The following is a 27,824-nucleotide window of genomic DNA, read 5'->3' as shown; positions in this document are numbered from 1 at the left end:
TGGTTAAGAGCTCGGCTGCTAACCAAAAGGTCAGCAGTTCGAATCCAACAGCTGCTCCATGGAATCCCTATGGGACAGTTCTACTCTATCCTATAGGGTCATTATGAGTTGGAACTGACTCGAGGGCACTTAATAACAACAACAATGGCTAATGATTGTGAGCATTTCCTCATGTGTCTATTAGCTGTGTCTTAAGGGATTTTAACAATCACATTATATCTGCTGGTTGCCGTTATATTTTTAGTCATCTAAAACTCTCAGGCTTTTATTCTTAAGTCTTGCAGACTTTACAGCTTTAATATGGGCCCCTGAATTGGGAGATATATGGAGGTAGGAGATATATAGAGGTAGCAGTAAAGATCTTACCATTCTTCACAAGACAGAATCTTACCACCTTCCTCTCAAACAGAAAGAAACTGGGATAGAGGGATAAAAACACTTGCCTCTAGGACAGAAAGATCCCAGAGAGGAAGGTCAGAGTGCTAAAATGTGAACACCACACAGCCATAGCATTTGTCTGTAGGCTCAATATTGCATCTGTGGCACTAAGAACAATGCCTGGGGAAAGGAGGCATCCCAAAAATATGTGTTGAGTGAGTAAAGAGTTGGGAAAAGATCTGAGGGTCTTTTCTGTCTTAAGCCCCCTCACCCCCACCTTGACTGTTTACTGAGATCTTGTTCTGGTAAGATTCCTTAGGCATTCCTTAGGCAGCTCTCAGCCTGGTACAGATCCAGACTCCTCATGCTAAGCAAGTCCTTAGGAAATAAGATGATGTTATATCACTGGGTTTAAGTTTAGTATTTGTCTGATTGTGAATAGAGTGATTAAATCTGAAGCTATATGACAAAAACAACTTAAACGTTTCTTTTCCAAACCTAGGACTCAGAGAAACAAACTATGCAGATGATTGATTATTAAGAGAGTTTAGGTACTTGGTCTTCAGGATTACAGGCAGAATCAAGCTTTCTTTTTCTACCCTCATTTCCTGTCCACCAGGTTCAATGCTTTCCTCAGAATCAAAAGGAATACGAGACACAGGGAGAGCTCAGAAAGTGCACATACCAGCTGAAATCATTCGCTACTCTAAATAGCTCCTCTGAGAAAGAATGACTGTCATGTTCTGTAATCTTGACCAATTAAGACTGCTTAGAGGCCTGAAAACTTACATGGGTCCTGTCAAATATCCAGCTCTTAGAATTTACCTTTATCAGTATCCTTCCACATGGTTGTAAGCCTATATAGATAAAGCAAATAATGCTAAAGATTACAACAACAACAAAAGGAAACCCATAGCAACCTTCTGTCAATCACAGCCAAACCTTACCTAAGTAAGAAGCAAGAGGTTCATTCTTTTTGCTAGACTCGACATTAAAGGTTGTATTTTGGGGGATGATGATTTGATCAGCCTTCTGCATGACGACTGTCCCATTCCAATCATAGGCTCCTACTGCTCCAAGCATAACCCAATCCTTATATTCAAATAGAGAAAACAATCATATTTAATAAAAACAGTAAGAGCAAACACTGTTATGTCATTAACTATGTATTAGGTACTGTTCAAAGTGCTTTCTGTGTATTAACGCATATAATCCTCACAATAACCCTATGGGCTAGATTCCATTACTCTCACCTTCATTTTACAAAAGAGAAATGCTGTAGGTTATACATCTACTAGTACAATTATACAATGAAATGTCAGTATTCCTTTGAAGGGACCCTGATGCCTTTTCTTCCATTAACTACTTCTTACTGTGGTTGTTAGTTGGCATGGAGTCAATTCCACCTCACAGCAACCCCGTGTGTGTAGAGTAGAGCCACTCTATAGGCTGCTACCTTTCAGAAGCAGATCACCAGACCTCTCTTCTGAGGTACCTCTGGATGGGTTCAAACTGCTAACTTTTTGGCTAGTAGTAGAGCAATTAACCATTTGTGCCACCCAGCTGCCCCATCAACAACAAATGATAAATTTTCTAATCTTGTCTTTCGGCTTTATTCTAGATGCCAGGAATCCTGGGTTCTATCTACCCAGAACATGGATTTTAGCATGATCCTCGAATATCTTGTCACTAAGAAAATGATAAATTTCATACCTTTAGCAAATATTTTAAATATTTCATTCAGCCAGATGTATAACTACATAATGAAGCACTCAAACTGTCTAGTTCATAATTATTAGTACAATGAGTGAGTTGTGTGAGATAACATATTTTCCTAACAGGAAGATTTTGAAATGCCATTTTCCTACAGTATTTGGATTAGGAAACATCATCATGGGCTGAATAACTGCTCAAGCCATGAACTGCAAGTTGCACTTGTAATGCTAACACCTGGTTGTTAGTTTGGGGGGAGAAAATATAGCCAAAAGTCATTTCATTTTCTATCAAGTGATCAACGTACCTGTGAATAATGAGCACTGAAGCCCATCTGAGACATTTCCATTTCGAATGAAGCTGCTGATTGATCAGCTGTAGCTATAAAATAGGAAAATCATCATCATAAGCGACATGCAATGCTTCCTATCACACTGCTGACTTCCAGCAGACAGAAACTTGGTATAGTGCATAGTCTTTATCCATCAGATCCTCTAACATCTTTAGGGCCCACATTTCTCAATCCAAAATCCCTCTGTAGGCCTGGGTAGAAGTCAGAGAATGCTAGTGGAAGGGCTTGTACATCTGCCTTCACCTGTGTCAGAGTCTTCCCTGTTCTTGCAGGAGGAGTTGAGAAATCTCCATTCACGTTGTTCTTACAGTGCTGCGTGCTTGTTGATTCTATGGTGCTTTGGATCCATGTGGTTATAATTGAAATGTAATAGGAAACCTCTGTCTTATTCCCACACTCTGGCAACCCTGCTGAGACCTTAGGCTAAATTTACTTGATGTAAGGCTGAAAAAATTTCATCCACAAATTAAAAGAGGTCTTTTGTCTCCCCCAACCCCACCCATATTTCAGGCCTGGAATTCTCTTGGGATTCCATTGTCTGATAAAGGGTTTAGAGACTTGGGTTGTATTTGCTGTAATTGCTGGAGGTGGGTATTACTCACAGATCAGAGGGGACTTTTTGACAGGGGTCTAGGGCACGTGCCATTCAATCACATATTTTTTTGAAAAAAATATTTTTGCACCCATTTTAAAACTCTTTACTGAGATTTAGAGATAATCCAAAGCATTCTATGAAAGTATGCTACTCCAGAATTATTTTCAAAATATTCATGAATCCAAAGCCACAAACCATTAGGGGATTGAAGGAATGATGCTTTATTTGATTCCAGTAGGATATTACTGATTTACTTGGCCTTGCAGATAAGTTAAAAATAGTTCATAATTTTAAGAAAGTTAGTCTGCCTTTTCACTGAGGCATGGGAATAATCAAATTTGTGAAATTATACTGTTTATTAGGTTCCTGGGTGGCACATATGGTTTGCATTAATTTACTAATCAAAAGGTTGGCAGTTCGAACCCAGCCAGAGATGTTGCAGAAGAAAGGCCTGGCGATCTGTTTCCATAAAGATTACAGCCAAGAAAACCCTATGGAACTCAGTTCTACTCTGTAACACATAAGGTTGCCATGAGTCAGAATCAACTCAATGGCAATGGTTTTATTTTTTTGTGAAATTAGACTATTTACTGGTTATTTACTGGCACAAATTTGTTGATGAATACATCAGTAATTGCCTTTTTATAGAATTAGATTAAATGGAACAATCAATCAAGAATTCAAATGTATCCTTTTAATCACAGATATGAATTGCCCTTTAACTTAAATGACCAAGATGCACTTTAATTTGAGCATTTATTAGTCCACAATGCTTTAAGGTACTTTCTCATGTATCTTTTCAAGGCCAGTAATAAGAATGCAACAGCAGCAGCCATCCAAAATCTACAAAAATCACCTCTTCTACTCAGACAGGGAGCTATGTGTTTCCAGCACATTCCCTTGCTGCTGTTCTCCCTTCAGCTAAGAACAGAGAGGAGGAACCTGTGTGATATTCTGATATTCTGCCTGCTGAGTCAGCACCATGGCAACAGCCTGTTGTGTGTCCCCGAGCTTCTTGCTGTCAGCTCCACCCTGGACTGTTCATGGCTGTTGAGACAATGGCCGTCACCCCTGTGCAGCCTCTGGTCAGGAATTCCAGCATTATTTCCAACGCTTGGTGGGCAAGTGAGACATTAGACTATTTTCCAGTTTTATTAGGTAAGTTACTGGCATATTTATCTCACTAGTCGGCACGGTCCTTGGTAAGCACGGCTATCAAAAACAAACCCATGGCTGTCTAGTCGGTTCTGACTCATGGAGAGACCCCGTGTGTTACAGAGTAGAACTAAACTCCACAGGGTTTTCTTGGCTTTAATCTTGGTTTCTCAGCAGCTAACTGACAGATGGGTGGTTTGTGTCCACCCAGAGGTGCCTCAGAAGAAAGGCCTGATGATCTACTTCTAAAAATCAGCCATTGAAAATCCTATGGAGCACAGTTCTACCCTGACACGTATGGGCTCTCCATGAGTTGGAACTGACTCCATGGCGACTGGTTTTTACCATCTAAAGAAATATACTATTAGGAAATAGAGATTTTTAAAGTAATGAGAAAATGAAGCATTTTCTGATCTGATTAGGGAAAAAAAAACCCAGAAATAATCTAATCAATACATTTTTCTTGGTTAACCCTGAAAATGCAGCAACAAAGACATGGGAGACAATGGAATTACTAATAATTTTTATTTAAGTATTTTTAAATGTAGAGACTTCTTGGAGTGTTTGGACACTTCAGTGTATAACCTTTAAGGTATAGTGTGGTTAGGCTAGAAACAATGTAAAAATGTTATTTAAGGCAAATTGATACTCTCCTCCAACAGCTGATGTGGGCTTCATTTCTTCCCGTCTTTGGCTATATCTACTCACCCACTTAAGATTTAGAAATGAGAGTGTATTGTGTATAACTGTCTGATGTAACTATTTGTGCACTGGGTCACAAAACAAAATGTGTTTATTATTGTGGATCACAGTCAAATAAGCTTGAAAGCCATTATTCTAAATTATTTTCTGTCATTTTTATACTTTACTATATATTTTAATATTCTGTGTCTGTTAGACACTTTTCTGTATTTTCCCAGCAAATCAATCAAAAGGATCCCTCTTTTTTTCAGCTATGTCTGTTTCCTACTATTAGGTCAGATCAGGGAGGCTGACAAGGAGCTATTAAATTTCTGTTTCTAAGATGGAAAAACCACAGCTCTGCAGCACATCCACACAAGGACAAAGTGTGAATTGGATTCAGATGGAGCACAAGGGCAGGAGATCTCTCTGGTTGTTTCTCCTTACAGGATGAGAAAAGGGACATGTTCTGTGAGAGTCCAGATCTCGAAGAATGTGAAGAGGCTTTGCCAGTCTGCCTGACATAACTGCTCCAAAGAGTTTTTGTCAGGAAAGGTCTAGTTCCAAAGTCATTTGTTACTTGACAGCCCTACCTAAGGAAAAGGAAGGACACCATGTTTCATTATCGTGAACAGCCAGTTGTCACTGAAAAAGCAAAGAAAAAAATCTACAAAGAAGTAGCATGATTTTGAAAACTACAGTGAACTGATATTTCACTGCCATGGGACTTCAGGCAGAGTTCCAGGAAGACCTTTAAAGTTGGTAAGGAGCAAAATATGGAGAAAATAAATGGACCAAGAGGCTATTTCATAAGTGTACTCTCATTGACATTGCTGTTAGGTGCTGTCGAGTCAGTTCCGACTCATAGCCACACTATGTACACACTATGTACAACAGAATGAAACAGTGCCCAGTCCTGCGCCATCCTCACAATTGTCATTATGCTCTGCCCATTGTTGCAGCCACTGTGTCCAATCCATCTTGTTCAGAGTCTTCCTTTTTTTTGCTGACCCTCTCCTTTACCAAGCATGATGTCCTTCTGCAGGGACTGATCCCTCCTGATAACATGTCCAAAGTAGGTGAGACAAAGTCTCGCCATCCTTGCTTTTAAGGAACATTCTGGCTATATACTCTCATAGCAGCCAAGAAAGAAAGAAACAAAACTTGAGCCCTAGAGCTAGTATCTTCATTTTCTAAACCTCAGTTTTACAGACAAGGAATAAAACACGTGGGAACATTTTTTGTTCTTGTGTGTCTACATTGACCGTTGTCAGCTCGCACATCAGCACTGCTGTGCCCTTACAAGCAGAGCTTCCAATGACAGATTTGTATAAAAGGCCATTGTTCCATGCTATCTATGGCTCAGGGTAAAAACACGTAAGCGATGTGATCAGAATAAATACTGAAAGCTCATAACACTGAGTTTGAATTGTAGAGAGAACACACAAGATTAAGAGAAATAGTCATACCTTCCAGGGCAAATATTCTTTCTCCCAGAGCTTCAACAATAGTGACTAGAGCCAATTCATCAGACACGTTGAAGAAATGCTTTTCAGTGGGCTCACTTGCAATTGATCTTATTTCCTCCACAAATTTCTCAGTGCTTAAGTTTCCTCTGTTATAGCTTCCAAGAATCTAGGACATAGTAAAAATGGCAAGGATATATTTTAAATTCTAGATGTTAAATAAGGATCTCAGTCATATAAGAGAGTGTACATAGTATCTTAGCATAATGCAATTTTTATGTACTCCCACAATCTTGGAAGGGCAGCATTGAGAATACATAGACTCCCTACTATTAACTGTTGCATAAACGCTGCAACTGGTGTAGGAAAATAAAAAAGGGCAATTTTGTTTGTGTGCAAAAATTTCTTCTCTTGCATCCCTGTATCATTGTTTATTAACAGTTGTATCTGTAAAATCTGACAGTTCAAAAGTAACAACATAGTTTCTGAATGTCTCCGACATTCCAGCCAATGACATCACCATTTGCTAGCAGAAGCAGTTAGAAAGTGAGCTACTTAATCTTTAATGGGAAAATCTTCCAGAAAATCTTACCAACGGACAGCCCAAGTCCTACATTTTTTAAACAGATATTGGACTAAGTAGTAACCTAATGGACAATACAGAAAATAAACAATTGAGACATTCCTGTTTGAAAACACTCTTTTTTATAGAAAAGAAAGGGAGGAACTATCTGTTACAGTTAACTGTAATTATTTAGATATCCAAACAGGCTTCTTAAACATTTTTTTTTTAATATATTTTTTGAGCTACCATTTATATACAGCAAAATTCATCCTTTTTAAATGCACATTTTCTTGAATTTGGACAGACTTATGTAATCACGCAGCTACCACCACAATCAAGATGCATAAGGCCTATAGAGCTGTCTCTAAGGTCATGGGCATGCTATTTGGGAAGCTTTTTCATTTTTGAACTTATTCTCTAGTAGGATGTCCAGATTTTAGGTAGGAAGGTCTATCCAAAAGCCAAACCAAACCCACTGCTGTCAAGTTGATTCTGACTCATAGCGACCCTACAGGGTTTCGAAGGCTGTCAGTCTCTACGAAAGCAGACTGCCACATCTTTCTTCTGTGGAATTGCTGGTGGGTTCGAACCACCAACCTTTTGGTTAGCAGCCAACTGCTTTAACCACTGCACCACCAGGGTTCCTTAGGAAGGTCTATTTGAGGACTTTAAAAATCCCGGCAGAACACAAAAATTCAATTCCTGACTACTTTGCTGAAAAGCAAATGCCAAATATCAGATACTATTGACATTTGAACAGAGGCCACCATCACTTTTCCCATTTTAGCTAACTGATGGGGGGAAAAGAATGAATGAAAACGACAGAAGAGGATTGTGCAGAGAGGGAGGGGAAACCCAAGGGCCACTTGTTCTCATTACATTTAACACATATTCTGTCATATTTAAACATAATTACTAAGATGCCCCTCTTACACTGGGGTATCTCACCACATCTGGAATGTGTATGTCGAGTAAACATGAAAAAAGCAGGACAGTGGGATTCCAAGCATCAGGGGCTTCCTCAGCCCTTCACTCTCCATGCAGGCTTCTTCTCTGAACACAGTTGGGCTCCTTTTTGGCAGCAGCTTTGATACCTATGAATTTCTTTTAGATTACCACCAACTCTGCATTCAAGTGAAGCCTTTGAGTTCCTACTGATTTTCTTAATTTATTCTATAGATAAGATGACACCTTGGGCTGAAAAATAACCATCCTTCCTCCTGGTTCCCAGTTAATATATTCTAGATTCACTATCAGGTTGACACATTAATTTCCATTTCATTTATGAATTGATACAGTTGAAAATCCACGTAAGAAAAAACTGTAAAGACTTTGGACCATCCATGATTCTTAGTTATGATGTGAGTATTTTCAGACATTCAGTGGGATGTGTAACAGGACAGAGACAAATATATAAAGTTCAATAGGGGAAATGTCCAAGTGACTTATTTAAGTAATAAAAAATAAAATGTGTAAATAAAAAATGGGAGTTGTTATGTGCCATTGAGTTGATTCTGACTCACGGTAATTGCATGCACGACAGATGAGAACTGCTTCATAAAGTTTTCTTGGCTGTAATTTTTACAGAAGCACATCACCAGGCCTTTTTCTTCTGCTGTAGTGCTGGGGGGGTTCGAATTGCCAACCTCTAGGTTAGCAGCCAAGCAGAAACCACCTGTGCAACCTATGTAGCTATAAACCAAACCAGTTGCTGTCGAGTCAATTCTAACTCATGGTGGCCCCATGTGTTTCAAAGTAGAACTGCACCCTATAGGGTTTTCAATGGCTAGGGTCACTATAGGGTCTAGGGGTTACTATGAGTCAGAAACAACTCGATGGCAATGGGTTTTTTTTTTTTTTCTTTTTAATGATCTTTTGGAAGTAGATCACCAGGTCTTTTTTCTGAGGTACCTCTGCGCATACAGGAAAATACAAAAGAAAAGAAATCTAGTAATTACTGTGACCCATGTAGTTTTTAAATATGTTGTGTCATAGAATGAAAATGAAAATAGAAACGTATTTTGATCCTTCATTCAAGGATTCGGTAGCTTGTAAAAACATTGTTTCCTATGAATGAGAAGAAATACACAGTAGGACTTATAAATTGCTCCTGTCTTACTCAATACAAGTATGCCAAGCCTAGACATTGGATATTTTGTTAATATTTACCTGAGATAGATATTCAGAATTGAAGGTCCCTTGAGACAAATGTGGAAACCCTGGTGGTGTAGGTTAAGAGTTCGGCTGCTAACCAAAAGGTCGGCAAGTCAAATTCACCAGGCACTCCTTGGAAACCCTGTGGGGGCAGTTCTGCTCTGTCCTATAGGGTCTATAGGATCACTCTGAGTTGGAATCGATTCAACAGCAATTGTTTTTTTTTTTTTTTTGAGACAAATGTGTCAAGTGTAAAGTCTTCAATTCATTTACATGTGGGTCAGTGCCTTTTTTGTGTGTAAATAAATGAAATTCTAAGATACTTTCGTACTTCTCTGATTTTCATTTGAGTGCTGTAGTGTCACGCACTTCGCAGCCATTATGATCAGAGATTAGACTCAACATTCATAATCTAAGATTAGAATCTGAATGTAAAACATCCCCTGCTAACCATGTCTAATACCCTCAAGTGATGGAAACAGAGGGGCCATGGAGACCTCAAAACCAGCTCAGGACCCTCAAAAATCTGAAAGTTAACACGGAAATATTTGTAGTCTTTCACGAGGTGCTTATATGTCAATAGTCACTCTTGTGTGCTATATTTACTCCCCACCAAACACATCTCCATGATATTCAGGACCAAATGGTGGGTAAAAAAGAAGGAATAAAAGGAACAGTCCAGGCAATCATTGGACCATTGGGTATTTGATCATGTTCAGCATGAATGGACCTCCAGAAATGCCTAAATCCAACCTTTCTTGTTAAATAGCAAAGAGAGGAAGCTATATAAAATAACTACCTTATTCACAAAATAAAATATATGGTTCATTAGGTAAAAGAAATATGAATTGGGAAAAACAGCAAATAATTGTTCCTAAGTGAAATTTCTCTATACGTTTTTATTAACACCACTTCAAAGAGGAATTTGATATGTCATTGCTAAACCAGGAAAGGAACTCATGGTTTTATGATTCTTCATGAAGATCAATGCAGTAACAAGACCTCTTTTTGACCAGATGGGAGGTAAAGTATGGATTATCAAGTAGGGACCCAACAAAGACAGAAATAATGATGGAAGTGCAGTAAATACTATGTGGCCAAATATAATGTAAAACATAGAATTCATTCAAAATTAAGAAGCCACTAGTAGATACTTTCTTTCCAGTGAGGTTTTCCTAATCCTGTTAATTTTACCAATGACTAATATGGTTCACAACTTGCATCTATGGTACCTGGGATACCAGACTACATCTCTGGTGGGGAATGGAACAAATCATAGAACATCTGATATCCAGTTGTCTGGGACAAACTGGTTATGCGCTGGCTTGCATGTGGAAGATACCAGCCATGGACTCTAATTTTGTCACTACCATTTGGACAGCATCTCTGAGTGAAAGCTGGTCCATATTGTATTATTCTCAACCATGGGAGTGATCAATATAGTTACATCGTAGTAACAGGAGAGGTAATACAATATATGTTTTGGAAAATAATTGGCAAAAGATAATTTATAGAAGTAACAAGAGGAAGGAGAGAACTAATGAGATGGTTTGAAATTTCTTTACATCTTGCACCCCAAATGAAAAAGAAAATATTGCAGTCAGAAGTCATCATTGTTATAACCAAGTCATATTGGTTATAAAATTAGGAGTCCAATTACCTTGCCCCTGGGAAGCATTGAATCAATGGTGTTTCAGGGCTTAATCATGGATAAATCTCTCATTTTCTTCCCCTTCTATGATGGGGTAAAGTGTCTTTCACTGTTTTCACTTTCATACTTTTGAAAGGAAAAAAGGAAATCTCACTGATTAAAGGTTGAGAAACCATTGTGGATAATATCTGATTATTACTTACCATAAATGAAGAGATTTTATTGAAACATTCGTGGCTGAAATCTTGGAATTCTGAATTTTTTGTTCCCTAACTTATTTTTAAAAAAAATCAATTAATTTAGGAGGACAGAGAAAACTCCCCTCCACCTAGGCTAAAGGTACATACTATGGAATCGAGAGTAAAAGCGTTAGAAAGGAGGGCTGGACACAGCTGGGGTTCAGAAACTGAGATTAGACTTTATAGACTAAGGAGGGGATCTCTGAAGTTTTCTGTGCAAAAGGATGACAGTTGGTCTCTAACATGCATTCTAGCTCTAAAACACTATGATTTTATTATTTCATGATGGCAAAATGCTTGAGTTAAGGATCCTTGAAGAAAAATAATATTTATTGAGTGTCTAGCCTGCCACTGTGCTGGGTGTTTTCATTATCTCATTGATTCTTTATCAGAGAGAGAGAGACTGAGAAATAACACTACCTTATTTTACAGATGAAGGTGCTAAAGCTCAGAGAATTAAATAACTCTTCCATTGTCACAGACTCAGTACATGGCAAAGGCAGAATTTAAACAGAAGTCTTTCTGGCTCAAAAACGTAGTGTCCTCCACCTGCTTACTCCTATCCTAGTTCTTCTCACTTCTAGAAAGTGTCCCTGAGTCATTGTGCTTTGAGACTATTACACATAATGGTATGTGCTTAGTGTCTTGGTGCTGGTGCCTCTCTGCTCTGAAAGACAGGGGTGAGACCGGGAGAACTGTGGTACTCTTTGGGAGCCTGCGGAAGTGAGTGGAAACAAGTGAGGACAACCCTGCAGCACCACCAAGAGCAGAGCTGTGGCAGCAAGAGAGAGAAAATGGGACCCAGGAAAGGGCAGCCCAGGGTAGCAGCTGACACGCTGAGCTAAGGTGTGGAGTCCAGAGACTTGCCCACTTGGCTGTCAACCAGAAATGACCATAATCAGTTTAGATCAGCTCAGATGCTTCCACCTATAACCTTACTTAACTGGTATTATCCAAACCCACATTGTCTTGAGACATCATCATAGTAAAGTCAAGCACCCTTGCACTTATTACGAATGAAAGGACACATTGTCCAATCACCATTTTGACCTGCTTTACTTAAATGACAACTTTTCAGAACCTATTCCTTTTTTCTAACTTTTTCATAGCTTCTTATAAACGGAGGCCACTATCTTTCTCAAATCAGTCTTTGGTATTTTCTCTTGAGTGCCAGGGTTCCTTGCTGCAGCAATTTGGTTTACTCTCAACTAAAATCTTTCATAAATTTTTCTAACTCGACTCCAGACTCTGGACTACTATTAACATGGACTACTGCTATGTGACCTCTCTGTGCCTCAGTTTCCTCTTATTAATGGAGAAAATAAAAGCTACCCTACTCTCTCTGAGGTGACAGAAGGAACAAAGAAAGGTAAGCAGAACACAGATATAAAAAATCATTATGTTACAGAGTGCTACGTTAGTTGTAATTAAAATTATTTTTTATGTTTGAATAGTAGAATTTTGTGTCTCTTTTTCTGAATGCTCCCTCCATGGGATGACAACATGAAAACTGGGTCATTGCTATCAGAAGTTGATTTTTTTTAAGTCACTAATAAGATCTCTTAAATATTCAGACACAAACAAACAAACAAACAAAAAAACCAAAAAACCACCAAACCCATTGCCACTGAGTCAATTCCGACTCTGTTTTTTTTTTTTTTTTGCATATTGGAATATAAATGTTATTAATAATGGATTGCTTTGTATTTACACAGGTTTTCTCACAAAGGGCATAAAGTACTTTATATGTGATATTTCTACATTATCAAGAGCAGGAACCAGAGGAAAATTTCTCCTGTTCTGATTCCAGTTTCTCCCCTCTTATCCGGGTTAAATGCAATCACAGGAAACATATTTTATAGCTGCTGGCCGCATTGTTTTGATTGCAGTTTGGGATGCGAAGTGTAGAGGAAACGGCTCTTGACAAAGTACTTGAGCAATGATAATTATCTCCTGATTCCTCCTCAGTTCACTGGTAATACCATGAAGTGGCATGTGCATAAAAACCAAAAAACCATCCCGTTGCTATCAAGTGGAGTCCGACTCATAGTGACCCTATAGGACAGAGCAGAACTGCCTCGTAGGGTTTCCAAGGCTGTATGTAATCTTTATGGAAGCAGACTGCCACATCTTTCTCCCTCGGAGTGGCTGGTGGGTTCTAACCACCAACCTTTCTGTTACCAGTCAAGCGCTTAACCACTGTGCCACCAGGGCTCCTTACTACAGAGACGCGCGCAGCATAGACAAATGACTAGGTGATCCTTTACTTCTTTCTTACAACTTAAAAAATCGGGTGTAGAAATATCATTGCTGACTTCTCATAGATTATTATAATAAAATTCATGTCCCGATTTTCCACCCTGCCAAATTTCAGGGAGAAGTACTATTTAACAAGCAATGTATTCATTACCTAATACGTCTTTTCGGTTTCCTTCCTTCATTGCTCCGTTCCTTCCTTTGCTCCTTCCTTCCTCCCTTTTTCCCTCACTCCTTCCCTTTCTCTCTCCTCCCTTTCTTCTTCCCTTTCGTTCCTCTTTCCTTCCATTCTTTCTTCCCCAATCCAGCCCTCACAAAGCTTACCTGCAAATGGAGAAGTTTCTCCTTTACAACCTCACTTGTGTAACTTTCATAAAATTACCACGATATGTATACAGCCCTTCTCACTCTTGAGTTCGAAAACTACCACTAGCAATTTACTCACAGCTATGGAAAAACGCTGAATGTTTTCATCTTCACAGTCTTGGATGACCTTATTCAGTTGGTGATTGTCATGGGACTCTCCATCAGTCACAATAACCATGACTTTTTTAACCCCGCTTCGTGCACCCCGGGCTTCAGTGAAAGCCTCTTTCCTGAAATAATCACAGATAGAAGAAAGGCAAATAAAACAAGATTAGGCAAAGCAATGAACAAAACCAAAACACTGACAACTCTAGGTAGCCCAGTGCTTTCCCTCCAAGATCAACATAGACACCCATTGTTCAAGCTGGAAAGCATGCTGGTTATTATTTGCAATAGTTGTAGATTTATTCCAGATGATGGAGAGATCGCCATTCTGCTAATCACCACGGATTCCTTATATAAAAGGTAGAAGTATTTTATTCTTTGGACATTTCAAAGAAAGGGTGTGACTGGTGTATACACCAGATTTAGAGAACATTAGTTCTGTAAATACTCTCCCAGTCACTCCTTTCTCTATAAACACTCCTTTTCTTGCTTGACAGGCCTCTTTTCTTCTGCTTTTGGCAGAAGCTTATGCTTTAGTCCTCACTTCCTTCCATACTACTCTGACATTAGTAGAAGAGCTTGGAAATCCTTTGAGCTGATGAAAGGAGATGAGAGAGAAAAGGATATTCGTGTGGTTGTGAGTGTTTGAGGGTGTTTGGGGTATGGGAAAAATAATCAGACAGAAGTAAAAGGCCACAGATAGCAATGGTTTGAGTCAGTGACCTGGCAGTGAGCAGACTTATAGGGGTCAAGGATGAGCTGGGGTAGCTATGAAAGATTTGGTTTGAATTAGGTTTTAGGACACAGGCTTCTAGGGGTGGGGGGCATGGAGAGAATGGAAAAAATACTATAATTGCAGAGAAAGGAATTTCAATTTAATTCAACAAGAATATATGGAAAGAGATGGAGAAAAGAGGAAATGGACATTTTTTAAAATTTGTTTTATGTGTTCTACACGTGAGCACTTGCTTCCTCTCCTCTATTATTTCCTTTTACTCAACCTCAACTCACTTTCTCTCTTGAGTCTTGGATGACAAGAATAAACCTTACTTAGGACTGAAATAATGGAAGTTTTCATATAAAATTTTTATATTTTGATATAAAGTGAAGCAATCATTGTACTAAATGATTCTTTTAAGTATTTTACTTTGGTCATGAGGACAAAGAACTGGAGTTTGGGATATACCAAAGAAACACTTCTCTTAAACTAACATTCCAAACAGTTTGCACAATACACATTAGTTATGCAGTAGATACATAGTAAATACACAATAGTAGGCATCTTGTGAGCAGTTGGAAAGGATTCTGGTGATTCTGATAGACAAAGGGCATTTTATCTGTGATTATTTTTCCTTTAAAAGAACTTGAAGCAAAGCTGACAAGATGTTAGCAATTGTCCATTCTATGTGGTGGGTATACAGGATTTTGTTGTCTATTCTTCATACTTTTCTATTTTTCCTAAATTTTCCAAACTAAAAGAAAAAATATTTTTAAAAATTGATCACGAGAGGTCTGTGTATCTCTGCCCTCTACACCACACAAACAGATTTTCTGTTAAAGGCTAGTCTTTCAAACAATGGAAATGGATATCATGTGAAATCAATCCTATTTGCAGATCTAATTACTTAGAGGACCACCACCTCATTCTCTTGAAGATCAAGGGCTGACCGAATGAACACCAGCAGAAAGAGATGTTTATAAAAGACCTTTTTTGTAGAAAATCTGGTAGCTGAAACCAGTCTGGCTTTATATAACATAAGAGCAGCCACTGGCTGAACTCTGTAGAGCACCCTCTGTGTTTCACGTATGTTACTCAGAAAGTTGCCCGTGTATCCAAAACACTAGTATTCAATGTCCTTTCTTAGAACTAAGCACTGACTTCCCTGCAAGCTTTTTAAAATGCAAATATCTCAGTAAGATCCCTTTTCTTGGAACATGGAGAATTCAGGCCTTATGATTAAACACTTATGCCTATTGAAAGGAAAGAAAATAGGGGGGAGAAAAAGGGACTCAAAAATTCTTATGAATTGGGATACACTGAAAATGGAGGTAAATGATTCTAAAAAATTAAAAATATTGTTTGCATCTGGCCCTGCTTGAAAGAATACTGAAGCAATTAAAAACATGCCCAAGCACAAAAAACTAATGTACAAGAACACTTATTAACAGCATTATGGGCTTTTTATTATATTCAAAACTCAATTATCTCTGTGTCCTACAGCTAGACCCTTTGTGAAACACATAGGCAAAAACCATATAGGGGCATGGTATTTAGAGTGGTATTTATGCGTGAGAAAAAGCAGCCAGAATATTTCTTCAGTGAGTTTTCAAAGATGAATATTCATTCTTAAGTGGTTGCCTTTGGAAAATGCACAGCTCCCTACAGCCTTAAAGCTTTCAAAAAACACTTTGATTTATTCTGAATGTGCAGTCACATCTAGTCAATTATTTCTGCGGGCGCATTCAGTACACCACGACATGTGCAGGTTATGCATGCAAACTGGTGATCCTTTCAGCAGGTAAACGTAAAATTACCCCATCCATTTGTGATTATTTTCTCTTGGACCTCTTATAACTAAAGCCACACATGCTTTTCTAACATTTATGAGTCAAAGCTGCATGTGAAATTTTAAAGTTTTGAATATCTGACCTCGTCTTTGGAGTGTTCATATTAACTACTTGAACACTCTTAAAACACTGACCTTAGCAGGTGGAAGAAGTGAGAACATGGATACTAAGCTCTTGAAAACCAGATGAGAGTCCAGAAGTTGATGACACTTAACAGAAGAATTCTTAATATTAGTCAAACTATTTGTTAGATTTCCTGTGATTTTTGGTATTGTTTGGTTTTCATTCAATAGCTTAGAAACTTTACTGGTAACTAAAGAGAGAGACGGAGCCCTAGTGGCACAGGGGTTAAGAGATCAGCTGGTAACCAAAAGGTCTGCAGTTTGAATCCACCAGCCAGTCCTTGGAAACTCTATGGGGCAGTTCTGCTCTGTCCTATTGGGTTGCTATGAGTCGGAATCGACTTGATGGCATTGGGTAAGGAGAGAGACAGGAGGAGATAAGAGCTGAAAATGAGATAGGAGAAAGTACAGAAAATAAAATGTTCTGTATGGTAAGAGAAGAATAGTTATGTAGATTCTTATGAAATGCAAGCCAACCACAGAGTGGGTTAATGTGCTTTTCATGAAGGCAACTGTAGAAGGGACAAAGGAGAGGATGTCAATAGAAGGGAATTTAGAGAAAGTAAGGAAGAAGGAAGAGAGACCATTATGAATGATCAAATCCTTTCAAATTTCAACTTTTGCACTGAAAATCAGTTCAAATAAGGTGATACTTAATTTAGCCCCTTAGACATTCTTATTTGACATCTTTAATAACCTCAAATACAGTACTGGAAAATTTATAGACATACTAGGATATACATATATATTGAGTAGAAGCAGACTGATTTTTAATCTATTTTTTTTTAGATTGGGACTCCTAGGATCTGAAAACAAAGAATAAAGGAAAAAGATATTCACTAATATTAAGTCTTAGTACTCAAGAACATTAAGCAGTAATTTTTTGACTGAATCTCCATCAGTTAAACCCTTGGGATAACAGGGAAAGATAAGTGTGGTGAGATAATATTATAGAAAAACCTGATCTGGTTCCTATAAGTTGATCAGTTGAATCTAGCTTTAAAAAAGATGACTTTAAGATATCACCAAGGTAAATGTTCAATCAACACGTCGAATGGTTAGATCGTAAGCAGTTGTTTTTTCAGTCTTTTACTTGGGTTTATTTTTTGACGCATATACCTTGCTGTGTCTATTCCAAGGGCTGTCATAGTCTGGCGACCACCTCTCTGGACTATTTTATCTGCTGCAGCAAGTACTTCTTTTGTTGATGAATACTTATTGAGGTTGAACTCATGGGTTATGTTTTCTCCATATTGTACAATTCCAACCTGAAATACCAAGGCACTGAGAGTTATCCATCTAGTAAAGTTCCCTGTTCTAATTTTCTTCAGTTTAAACATGTAGATCAGACGTAATACACTGTAGTCTGTTAGATGAGTTTAAAAATCTGTCAGTTCACAAATGCTCCTATTTTGACAGCAATAATCATTGCCACCTGCGGATATTCATAGCCCAAAGGACAAAAACAAAAGTGCTGTTATGTTGGCTTATGTATTCAACAGGTTTTACTGAATGACTCTGGTAGCCTTTGGGGGTAGATGGTGAACTAGAGTGACATGCCGTCATGGAGCTTCCAAGCTAGAGGGAGAAAGAGAGATTAAACACAGGATCGTTCAAATAAATGTATGACTGCAAACTGTAAAATGGGCCGTAAAGTTGTTATTAGCAAGTATAACTTAGGGGGCTAATGTAAAACAGGGGCTCAGGAAAGGATCTCAGAAATAATATTTAATTTGAGACTTCAAGGATGAGTGTTCAAAGGGCAGAAGGCGGAGGCCTGTCCTGGCTGTTGGCTGAGAAGGAGGACAGTGTTCCACAGAGAGGGTAGGAAGAGACTGAAAAGGGAAAGAGCTAGGTGTGCCCTGGGAATGGAAAGAAAGCCAGAGAGCCTGGACCAAGGCGAATGAGGAGAGTAGAACAAGATGAAGCTAGAGAAATAAGCAAGATGAGTATCTTGTAGAGGAGCCTGGGTGTGCAAGCAGTTTGAGATCAGCTACTAACCTAAAGGTTTGTGATTCGAACCCACCCAATCGCTCTGTGGAAAAAAGACTCGGTGAATGGCTTTCATAAAGATTACAGCAAAGAAAACCCTATGGGGGAATTCCACTCTGTCACACATGGGGTTGCCATGAACTGGAATCAACTCAACAGCAAAGGATTTGGTTTGGGTTTTGGTATCTCACAGGGGTATTTACTTCCTATATGTTTTATTAGCTTAGCTGCATCTTCACCTCTTTCAAATCAGCCCTTCCCCACCCACCTCCCTTCTTTTCTTGCTCTCTATCTTCCTTCTCCTACTGTTTTCCTCCTTTCATTCTCTCTTTTCCACAGATTGGATGATGCAAACAGCAAACTGCAGAACCAACCTGAAGTACAATGATTAAGAAGGTAAAGTGCCCTCCAGATTTGATCGCCCTTGCTCCATATTCCTTCTTCTGTTTCTTTTCCAGAGATGCCCACTTCTCTGATCCTTTTTTATATCCTCCTTTAAAGGTTGATTCCAACCAATGAATTAATCTGCATCAAGATTTGTGACTTAAGAGAATGCTCTGTTTAACCTTCCAACCCCAAATTAGGGACTTGGAGAATTCTTTACCCAAAGGATGTCTTTAATATAGGAATGCCAGGCACTTCATTTCTTGAGTAGCAGAAGTCCTTTGAGAGAGGGCTGCCTTCTTTGGAATATACGAGGCAACCAACTGCTTCCCCGTCTGTTGGTAAAGTTGGCTCTGGCTCCTGCTTTACAGCCAACCGTATTTCCAAGTCTAACCCTATTTTCAGCATCTGGAAAGGGTCAGCATCTACCTTCTTCCTGTTTCCTATTGCTGATATCACTGTTTTCACAAATCTTTAGGCTTAATTATACGTCTGATTTATAAATGCATTTTCACAGCTAGGACTTCTTAAAAATCAAAAGCATACTCTGGTATGTGCAGTAACAAACAAGAGAACCCTACATTTGAAATAATCTTCTTTGAGCTACATTTTAGAGCACGTGCAACATCTTGGCACAATTATGCCGCTAACGCTAAATAAAAATATTATTCTCTATATTTTTTGGTTTACAATGCATTTTTACTTCCTTTTGAAATTTATTCTAATTATAGTAACAGAAATTAGTACCACATTTCACAGATGAAGAAACTGAGTTTAAAAACTCACTTTCTATAGGTGGCTGAAGCAGTCTAATCCACGAGCTTCATCCTTTTCTGTCACTCTACTTCCCTTTCCACTCTCCACAAAAAGACATCTGCCTACAATTGTCCCATTATCTAATGGCCTCACCTGATAAATACTGGCACTACTTCATGATTATTCAATGAACTTGATTGGCTACTTGTTTGCATAAAAAACCCGTTGCTGTTGAATCAATTTCAACTTGTTTGTATAGTGGGATACATTTGTTGTTGTTGTGTGCCGTCATGTCGATTCCGATGCATAGCAACCCTATAGGACAGAATATAATTGCCCCATAGGGTCTCCTAGGCTGTAATCTTTACAGGAGCAGATCGCCAGGTCTTTTCTTCCATGGATAGGCTAGTGGATTCGAACTACCAACCTTTCGGTTAGCAGCCAAGTGCTTAGCCGTTGTGCCACCAAGGCTCCTTGGGATACACTAGAGGATATGTTTAAATAAATAAGGAAGCAAGCAAACAAACAAATAAACAGATCATATGTTCAAAAGAAAAGGAAACAGAACATATGAATCCTTCCTTAAAGTTTCTTAGTTGGGTGTAAAATAAGAAATGACTAGAGAATCTATGCAAGTGTAAGATAAGGTCTATATTATAAACCGAATGAACATGCAATCTGCTCAATTCATGTACGTGTTAGCCCTGCTCTTGTGTGAATATATCTTTCACCCAATATCCTTCACCATCTGTCCCAAAATCGTGTGGTATTATGTTTGGAACAAAGATGACCAGAGGTACCTTCGGGAACTAGGTAGATACAAGCAATTGATTATACAAAAAGTAACGAAGAGTAATCCATCAGTCCCATTCAGGCTATTTCCTTGAATTTTAATTAAATGTGATGGATAGTTGTCTCTTTATAACACCTGCATAGATTTAAAATTCTTTTCCTTAATGACCCTATAGCTTTTGATCAGTAATCCAGGGTGACGTTGAATAATTATTAAGGGAAACCTGAAGATTTGACATTGTCTTTGTATATATAAATGTTCAGTGTAAATAAAAGTGAAGTGATTTTATGTTACTTAGATAATCATTATGCCTGATTCTAGGTGCCAAGATGAATAAACACTGCTGTGGAAGTTAATTGCTTATCCATGCAGGACATCTTAAAGAGTTTGTTAGGTTTTGTTTCCCGTTGTTTTTGTTTGCTTAGGTAGGAGGCTAAAGAACTTTGAAAATTTTCACTCCTTTTCCTGTCATCATTCTTGAAAATTTACATCTACTTGGATAATCTGTTGAACACCCTAGTTTCTCATTTCTTTGACCTCCTCAGCTTCAGTATTCTTTTCCTCTAACTCACCTATACCATCCATTCTCAAAGTCTTATTCTTAATCTTGTCATCGGGAAAAATTGTAGCACTTCAATCGCAATTTCAAGCATTCTTCTCCCTGCCCATTAACTTTGGCTCATTTACCTATTATACTGAACTCAGCAATTCACTGACCACATCAAGACCTCTGATTAATTCATTGACCCTATCATTTTTTTTTTTTTTTGGACCTAGCCTAGATTCCATGGTCCATCACTATAATCATTACCCTGCGAACATTTAACTCTCTTAACCTTTTCCATTTCATTATACTTATTTGGCTAACCACCAGCTCTGCTTCTGTGATACCGAATGTTGCTAAACAAAAATTAAATAACTTTTAGATTGATCTCACTTTAAATTTATGACCATGAATCTCAAATGCGGTTGCATGCATCACTGCCCAACAACCCTACTCCCATTTTCCTAATGAGTGCACTCAGCTCCCATTTATTGAGCTAAATCAAATTCTAGTTATAACTCCTCAAGAAAAAGCATGTATCTCACTTATGCATGGGGAAGAGTTCATGTGAGAGGAGGTGGAGATCATGCCAACTAAACAAGGCTGCTTTGGGCTGTATGTGTATAACACTGTACATTTAAAACACATTTTACAGATATTATAGATCCTACTATGAGCTATTGGATTATCTGGACAAATTTTCTGCACAACAGGAAGAGCAAAAGATTTAACATCTGGGTAAGTCACCAATACAGTGGTTTATATCTAACATCTCGATTTGTGTATTATCTACCTAGCTACCTACCTATCTACCTATCTATCTATCTGGTTATCATCTATCTCACTTCTGCAAGCTCATTCTTGGCAAATTTTAAGGTTTTACGAGAAAATTTACACCACCTGTTGTCTCACCCATTCTGTATACTTTGCTTCTAATCACTTCACTTGAGACTTTCTTCAGATGACTGCTCTTGGGCTATTAGATCTGCTATGTCCCAAAGGTTAAAAAAAAAAAAAAAAGTACCTGAGATTTTACTCCCTCACTTCGCCTTCCCATGATTCGCCAGCAATGCCTGAGTGCAGAGACTGAAAGACCATCCTGTTACTCAAGTTGGGACAACTTTGAGAGCCCCCCCTTCCAGATCAGGCTGAGGTTGGAACTTTGCCTGAAATCACACCCTTCTTTGCCCTCTGTTGCTATTCTGCTTTGTTCTACTGAATCCCTTACTATTTTCTTTTGGAAGTACTTCCTTAATAAATCATGTGATTTATTATCACATTAATCCTCCTCTCAGGTTTTATTTCTGTGGAACCAACATAAGACAGCTATTAAATGTTTGTGCATGCCTACATTAGCCCAGGCCAGACATCATTGCTTGAGCTAATGTAAGCATTGGTCTCTCTGCTGCTCTTTTTCCTTCCAGGTCTGCTTTCCTCAACTCCTTCTGTATCTATCACCGGCAGACCGTCTTGAAATTCTGTTTTCATCACACCACTTCTTCAGTAACCCTCCAATGCCAACATGAATAACTTGGAAATATACTTTGAAAGAGGACTTTTATTCTAACTAAAATATAAAATAAATAAAAATTCAAGCTGCTACTTAAAATGTTAGGCCCACAGATTAAAATCTAGTTCTTCCCCAACCCTCAGACTTTGGTCCTACCTTCTCTATCCATCTGCATCTTCAGCACTCTCCAGTATGAACTCTACCCCTACCAACACCCTTCCCTCTCCTTCCAACTAAGCTAAACTCTACCCATTCTCTAGGATTCAATTCAAGTTCCACTTTCTTTGCAAAACTTCCCTTACCTACTAGCCAGTGTAGTCCATTCTGATCTTTCCCTTCTTGGGACTCTGAAGCAAACTTGTCTGTCCTGCTCCTATGAGTAATAGCATTCTTCTCAACTGTTCTGTGTGCATGCTTTATCTCTGACTATGCGTTGTAAGTTCTAACAGGGCAGGGAGGGGTAAAGAGCAGGGACTATGTCATAGCTTTCGGTATTCTCTTATCCCTTACCACTATTTTGCTTTGCTCACAGTTGACCCTCATGCATTCTTACTAGATGACGGTAACATTTCACATAACCAAGTGGAAAAACTGAGATAGCAGAGAAGTAATGATAAGTAGGACAAGAAGATACAAAGAAGTGTGGGAAATGAGAACAGCGGGCAGTGGAAACGCAAGTCTCAGGGAAATGGTATTCAGTGTAAGTCCTTGGTTGATACTGAGGTGCTTGTTTCCTTAGCCACCAGACAGAATAAGACCTGCTGTGAGTCTTCCTCAGAAAGAGGTGCCATTTATTAATTTTCATTACAGGAAAATGGCAAAATCACAAAACAAAAATTACAAAATAACAGAGTTCACTACCTCCATATGTAATGCTTTGCTGAGTATTGGTAAGACCCAGTTCAATAGAAATAGTTTCTGTCCCAGCACAGCTTATAATTTAAGGCAGATGGAAAAGATTCATACAAGCATAATGTATGTGGATAAATGTATATATCATGAGCCAAGTGATGAATACATATTGCGAGGAGGCAAGAGGAAAGAGAATCGCAAACTATTTATTCTCTCACATTGAAAGACCCAGTAGAAGAAGGAGGATTCAGCTTCCTGAATGAGATACTCAAGTGAAGAACAGACAGTGGGTGATGGGAGAAAGTACAGTGGCCTTGAGCCTAGAAAATATGCTAAGGGTGATAATCAAAGGAATTTAAGTCATTCAAAAAGTGAGAAAAAGAAAAACAACCAGAAACCTTCAGAGTTGACTTTAAGTAGCCAGTTGTACTGGAATGGCACAAAAGGCAGAGCGTGAGGATGAAGTAGTGAGCGGGTGAGGATGAAGTAGTGAGCTGGTGAGGAATGATGGAGGTGGAAGGATTAAACAGTAGTTTCTAGGTATCTCCTGCTGAATGGAAACAAGTAAACAGAGATCACAGCTAAAAGAAACAACTTGGTTAGATGTGGGTATTCTTTAAGGGAGAATGGAAAGGGAGTAGCTTATGAGAACAATAAAAAAGGAGATGAAGATAGTAATAACAGACTCTTTATAATATAACCCAAAAACACCCGTTGCCATCATGTTGATTCTAACTCATAGTGACCCTACAGGACAGAGTAGAACTGCCCCATAGGGTTTCCAAGGAGCAGGTGGTGGGTTTGAACTGTCAACCTTTTAGTTAGCAGCCTGAGCTCTTAATTGCTGCACCACTAGTGCTGCTTATAATATAAAGGGGGATAAATAGTTACAAGCAGAAGGAACAGTTCCTTTTAAGAGAGGGGCCCATTTATGCAAAAGGATGCCTCTTGAGAGGATGTGGTTTGAACTTCTTGATTAAGTAGAACAAAGACAGGTCTGTAATTACTATCTAAGGCCAAAGAGACCCTAATAGCTGATTCATGCTATAGCATAAATCAGGCACACAGTTACATGGACAAAGAGATTTTTAACACTTAAAAGAACTTTCCACTTAAGACTTACAATCTGTTTTCAGCTAAATCCCAAAATTAATATTCCCTTAGCTTTCTTCCAGTTAATACTAGTATTCCTTTGAATGTTATTAGAAGTCATTAAAAAAAAAAAAAATCCACAGTCAAATAATCTTGAAAAGCATGAGTAAAATAAAGTTAAACTTGCAGGGCTTTGCAGAATCTCTCTATTTATCTTAAGTAAAAAAGTGCCACAAATTTCAAATGGTGCAAAAGAGTAAAGCTTTCTCTTACTCCTGTCCACCAATTGCTTGTCTCAGAAACAAATTCTTTTGAAACTGTTCTCACAGTCTTTAATATGAACGCATGCATTGTGAATTGCTAATTGGAGGACCTGATATATTTTATTCTTATTTGAGGGAATGTTTTTTGTAAGGAACATATTCAACATTGCATATAACACAGTTTGGGAAATGTTGTGCTAAAATTCTAAGGGTACTTACTTTTAAAGATCAATTAATTGTTCCACTTTATTCATCATTGTTATATTTATGACACACCTTTCATGTACTAGTTATCCAAATATATGACTTTACCACATTTCGAAGTTGGAAGATTTTTGAGTTCAGGAACAAAGCTTTAGTAACTTTTTTTTTACTGCCCACAGCACCTAGCATAACGCTTAATCAATCAGATACTTCATAAATATCTGCTAAATTAAAACGAATGACTTACCCAAATGGCTTCACGGCGAAGGGAGTAGAGAAGAAAGAGGAAGAAAAGTGAATGGAGAGCGTATAAAAGGAGTGAAACTGTTAGAAATAACTGAAAGGAGGCCTTTCTAACTAACACTTACTGTCACAACTCTGATAATCTATTAGGAAGAAGAGAATGACAAGGAAGCTTAAGAAAGAGACGTGTCTAAAATACCTACTAAGTGTGTCCAGTCAAAGAGTTATGAAGGAATGAAATTATTTTCTCATTTAGAATTATATTATTACCTTGTGTTGTTAAGTCAGAGTTGTACACTGGCATCTAAATTTTAAGGCCTAGAACAAGCTTAAGTTTTTGGGCTTTCATGCAACAATTAACTTCATCAAATCAATGCCTTTTTTAGGGGAGTAATGATAGGGTAAAACAATAAGGTTTTCTGTATTTTTGTAAGATGCACAATTGCTTAATACAACAAGAGCTCAGGCTTTGTGTCTGCCCAATTTATACTTCTTTTTCTCAATCTGGGCTACAAAAGCCCTGGCCTACAACATGCTTCTAATGTAATTAAGTCTGTAAGCCAGGTTAACAGCACAAACCGTTCTGAAGTTATATTAGCTGAAGCCAGGTTTAATATTTTGTCACTACAGACAGGTACATATGATGGACTGGTTCACAGGTAGATTATCATCTCCTAAGGAAATGAGTCCTCAGAAACAAAAAGAAAAGTGATAGATAATAGATGTAAGTCCTAGGAAAAGGATGCCCTTAGCTGGCCTCTTGCATGATCCAGGCTCAAACATGCAAGGATATGAGATGTTAAATAAAATTCAATTATTGTATTTGTGAAGAACACAGGTTTTGGGAGAAAGCAGGGTTAGGGGTGAATGTGACTCACTGAGTGAACACCTGTAAAGAAGAGCCTGAAACACAACATAAAGAGGTGTCCAGGGGAGTCACCCACAAGCAAGTACCTTCTAGCTCAGTGGACTAATCTGACTTCATGCAACAGAGTAAGAGAAGCAAGTCACCACAATAATGATTTTTAACACAAAGAAAAAAGAAAAATTCCAGGAATTCTATTTTTCCAACCTTAATTACCTGCCTCCTATGTGCTAACAAACACATAAAACTCTAGACTACATTCCATAAATGAGAGAATGTGGCACAATCCCGTCACCGTGGAATTCAGTCTACCAGGAGAGAGACACATGAAACAAAGAGGGATGCTACTAAGTAAGAAGAGCAATAAGTGAAGGATGTGTAACATGCTATGAGACCATACAAGGGGAAGGACGCTTCCTTGAGAAGGGTGGGTGAGATGATCATAGAAAATTCCACAGAAAGTGACATTTGAACTGAGTCTAAGATGTTCAACAAGAGTACATTGCCTAGGATGGAGAAGGGTATTCCAAAAAGGAAATGATATGATCAAAGTACAATGCGTGCAGAGAAGGCCAATGTCAAGGAGCCACTGAAAGGCAGAAAGTATGGGCATGAAGGAAGCAAGATGCAGTGGGGAAAGGTTGTAAAATGCCTGCAGTTACACTGAAGAATACTGCAGGTCATAGGTTGGTTATTTAGTAACTGAAAGCAATAAAAGGCCCTCTCAAAGATAGGACACATTCCTGGAAGTAATTGTTGACTAAAAAAAAAAGAAAGAAACAAAAATAAACAAGAAAATCTTGCATTAAACATTCCATATGATAATTAGTGTACATTAAGGGTATGCAATGCAAGTGGTTGGAACATTGACTCTGAAGATGTCCAAAATATTGGAAACTGAAGAACATAAATATTATTCATCAGGCAACAATAGGAGATTTTTTATCCAAGGAAATGCCACAATTTGAATGATGACTCAGGTGAGTAATGGATGAGATGGGGCAGAATGGAGACCAGGAGGCTGAGAAGGGAAAAAGTTCATCTAAGACAGCACCACACTCAGAATCTATATCCTGATTGACAAGGATATGGCTGCATGGCCCAGTTAGACTTCTTTTTAGGCCTAGGAACAATGAATCAGGCCCATATTTAAGACTTCTAGGGAAGTAGCCATAAAATGTGCAGTAAAAGAAAGATAAATAATATTCCTAAAATTTAATTAATTTCTCTCTTTCATTTTGCTGGTTTAATGTCACGGTACACTCTTGATGTGAACAATCTAGATATTGTTCCATTAGTGTATTTCACTTTTATATCAAGCCTCACAATTTACTGGTTTTATTTAGGATAATGTACTTCTATTTGGCATATTTATATCATTCTCATTTATTATTAAAAGCAATGTTAGGTTTATGTATTGAGGATCAATAAGACCTGCATAATGTTTATACCATCATATGTTTTATGGAAAGCTCAGAGTGTTTCAGGTTTGTTTTTATAGGTAGATTTTTAAAAGGCAATTTTATAGCTTTTACTCTGTCTTGGGTAAAAAAATGGTTTACAAAAATTCCTTGACTGTGTTTGCAAAAGTCTAAATGGGGCCACACAGAAACATGGAAGAAATTTTGAGGAGCTATTTGGAGTTGATGTGTTCATCACTTGTGTTGCATACCCCTAATGTGTGTACTAATTGTCATATGGAAAGCTTTTGCTTGTTTTCCTTCTTTTTTTTTTTTTTACAAAGTGGTAATTACTTCCAGCAATGTTTCATATCTTTTTGAGACTGCATTTCATTGCTTGTAATTACTAAATGACAAATCTATGACCTCCAGAGACTAGGCCATCATATTTGATCTTTACTATAGCACCAAGTGTACAACTGCAATCAATATAACAAACAAGAACTCATAGGGTATAATCAAAATGCAACATTTGTGTGTGTGTGTGTCCCACTATTCCT

General features: G+C 38.2%; 1 protein-coding gene across 1 annotated transcript in view; it reads right to left on the bottom strand.

Moving 5' to 3' along the window:
• The window catches only part of ITGA1 (integrin subunit alpha 1), a 187,510-nt gene that overhangs the window by 61,938 nt on the left and 97,748 nt on the right, over positions 1 to 27,824 (bottom strand). The window contains exons 7-11 of the mRNA XM_004380455.2: positions 17,486 to 17,634; positions 13,651 to 13,801; positions 6,344 to 6,509; positions 2,399 to 2,472; positions 1,326 to 1,470 (exon numbers count right to left, since the gene is read on the bottom strand). Of these exons, the coding sequence (XP_004380512.1) occupies positions 1,326 to 1,470; positions 2,399 to 2,472; positions 6,344 to 6,509; positions 13,651 to 13,801; positions 17,486 to 17,634 (685 nt within the window). The remainder of the gene's footprint in view (positions 1 to 1,325; positions 1,471 to 2,398; positions 2,473 to 6,343; positions 6,510 to 13,650; positions 13,802 to 17,485; positions 17,635 to 27,824) is intronic.

Source organism: Trichechus manatus, unplaced genomic scaffold, assembly GCF_000243295.1.
Source record: "Trichechus manatus latirostris isolate Lorelei unplaced genomic scaffold, TriManLat1.0 scaffold00074, whole genome shotgun sequence".
Classification (NCBI taxonomy): Eukaryota; Metazoa; Chordata; class Mammalia; order Sirenia; family Trichechidae; genus Trichechus; species Trichechus manatus.
The sequence above is the reverse complement of the archived record's forward strand: the minus strand, read 5'-3'. Positions and strand labels throughout refer to the sequence as shown.